Below are 1,870 nucleotides of genomic sequence, written 5' to 3' on the forward strand. Positions count from 1 at the left end.
GATACTATGATAGGAGACCACATGCTCCTGTTGGAATACGCCTGTACATTCTCGAAAGGTTCAAATGCATTAAACACTGCTTCTAATGACATGGGGTATTCATCAGAGGAACTTCTCAACAATGTTTACTGGAACGGTAGAGGAAGAGATTGAAAAGTTGACAAGAAACAACAGCCGGCAATCAATTGCAGCTAGAGACAGGAGCAACTTGTTACACGCAAAGGCCTACTCATTTATATTCATATTCAAGTTTCTATCCTAGCCTATCACTCCTCTATACTGTTCTCATTGTGTTATGGTAGCAAGATACTATACAGAGGTCTTTTTTACTGTCAGAGAGTTCACTCAAGTGTTTCTTTGCGTTAGATACTTGCTTTCAGCTTTGAATCTGAAGTGAGGTCTGGGCTCCCACAAGGGAGGGTGGACAGTGGACATTACCCCCTTTGATGTGGGATTCAAATAGTACAGCCTCAAATGAACATTTAAGCACCACTAATCTGACACTAGTTTGTTAGCTATTTGATACTATCAAATGATGAAATTAGTTGAAATCAAATTGGATGAATAATATATTATAGTAAATAGCCTTCAGAGGAAAAGCAGGATCATAGAGTTGATTATCAGTGTCCTTAGGAAGTGGTTCTGTGATTCTCCATAATGTAAGATGTAAAACAGACGTCACTTAACAGCAGGAAATCTTTCTGCCCAGCCACCCCTTTTCGTCCCTAGCCAACCTGTTCCTTGTTCCTAGACTCTAATTTCATTGTTGCTTGCGTTAAGTACGTGAGAAATACATACCTGAAAGAGTGCCAACACTGGGTATAGAAGTGAAAACATTTGGTGTCTGAATCATATTGACATGTTTCTGGTCCTGGGACAAATATCATGTTCTTGTTTCTCTCAAGTCATGCATCAAATATGTTGAACGTTTATTTATAATAAAGTGATATGGCAATATCAATTAGACTATACAGTACATATAAAGTCACTCTTTACAAGTATCTAATATTTTTTATAGAAACCACATCAATGCTGTAAACCTCATATTGGCGTATAATAAAATCTGATAAAAGGTTTTCTATTTACAGGATCACAGTGCAGTATATACAATATTGAAGGAAAATAATATTGCCATGATAGTAATGTCCACACAGAATGAAACAGAACACTGTATTATATTTCATGCCATATCTGTGGCTGCTGACCTTTCGGCTGAAGCTGTGTTACTGGGCTTACTGACGACAGCCAGGCTGAGTTTGAGGTGAGTCCTGAACTTGGTCCACCAGGGGCCCCAGGGGAACACACTGAGGAAGGCCTGCTGGAACTTGTCCCCGGCCAGGGTGTACAGAGCCAGGTTAAAGAAGGTGTTGAGCCCCGCTACGGGCCTGGACACGATATAAGCGGTGTGGACCCAGTGCACCAGCATACATGACGACTCAGGCTTCATCCTGGTGTCTACTCTAAGGATCCTCAGGATGTGGTATGGCAGGAAGCACACCACGAACACCACCAGGATCAGTACTGTGAGGCGGCGTGCCCGTACCCGGCAAGGGTTGTGGGTGTGGGGCCCCTTGGCTAGTTCACGGACCACACCGGCGTAACACACCACCACCACCACCAGGGGCAGCAGGTAGCCCAGCACGGTCAGCAGCCAGCCGTACCACCACAGGACAGCCGGGTCGCCGCTAGCAAAGTCCAAACACTGGGTCTTGTTGTTTTTAGTCTCCATGGTGATCATGGTGAGCATGGGAACGATCTCTGCCACGGCTATGGCCCAGACCAAAGCGCACGCCAAGATACCCCACCTCTTCTGCTGCACCTGCGCCGCCCTCAGAGGATGCGCAGTCACGACATATCGAAACACAGCCAA

General features: G+C 44.9%; 1 protein-coding gene across 1 annotated transcript in view; it reads right to left on the reverse strand.

The window, feature by feature from the left end:
- Positions 1–1,155: 1,155 nt before the first annotated feature.
- Positions 1,156–1,870, reverse strand: part of LOC115145063 (2-oxoglutarate receptor 1-like) — a 1,086-nt gene continuing 371 nt past the window's right edge. The window contains exon 1 of the mRNA XM_029686299.2: positions 1,156–1,870. This exon is cut by the window's right edge and continues 371 nt beyond it. Coding sequence (XP_029542159.2) covers positions 1,181–1,870 — 690 coding nt within the window. The 3' untranslated portion in view covers positions 1,156–1,180.

Source organism: Oncorhynchus nerka, linkage group LG2 (assembly GCF_034236695.1).
Source record: "Oncorhynchus nerka isolate Pitt River linkage group LG2, Oner_Uvic_2.0, whole genome shotgun sequence".
In the NCBI taxonomy this organism is placed as follows: domain Eukaryota; kingdom Metazoa; phylum Chordata; class Actinopteri; order Salmoniformes; family Salmonidae; genus Oncorhynchus; species Oncorhynchus nerka.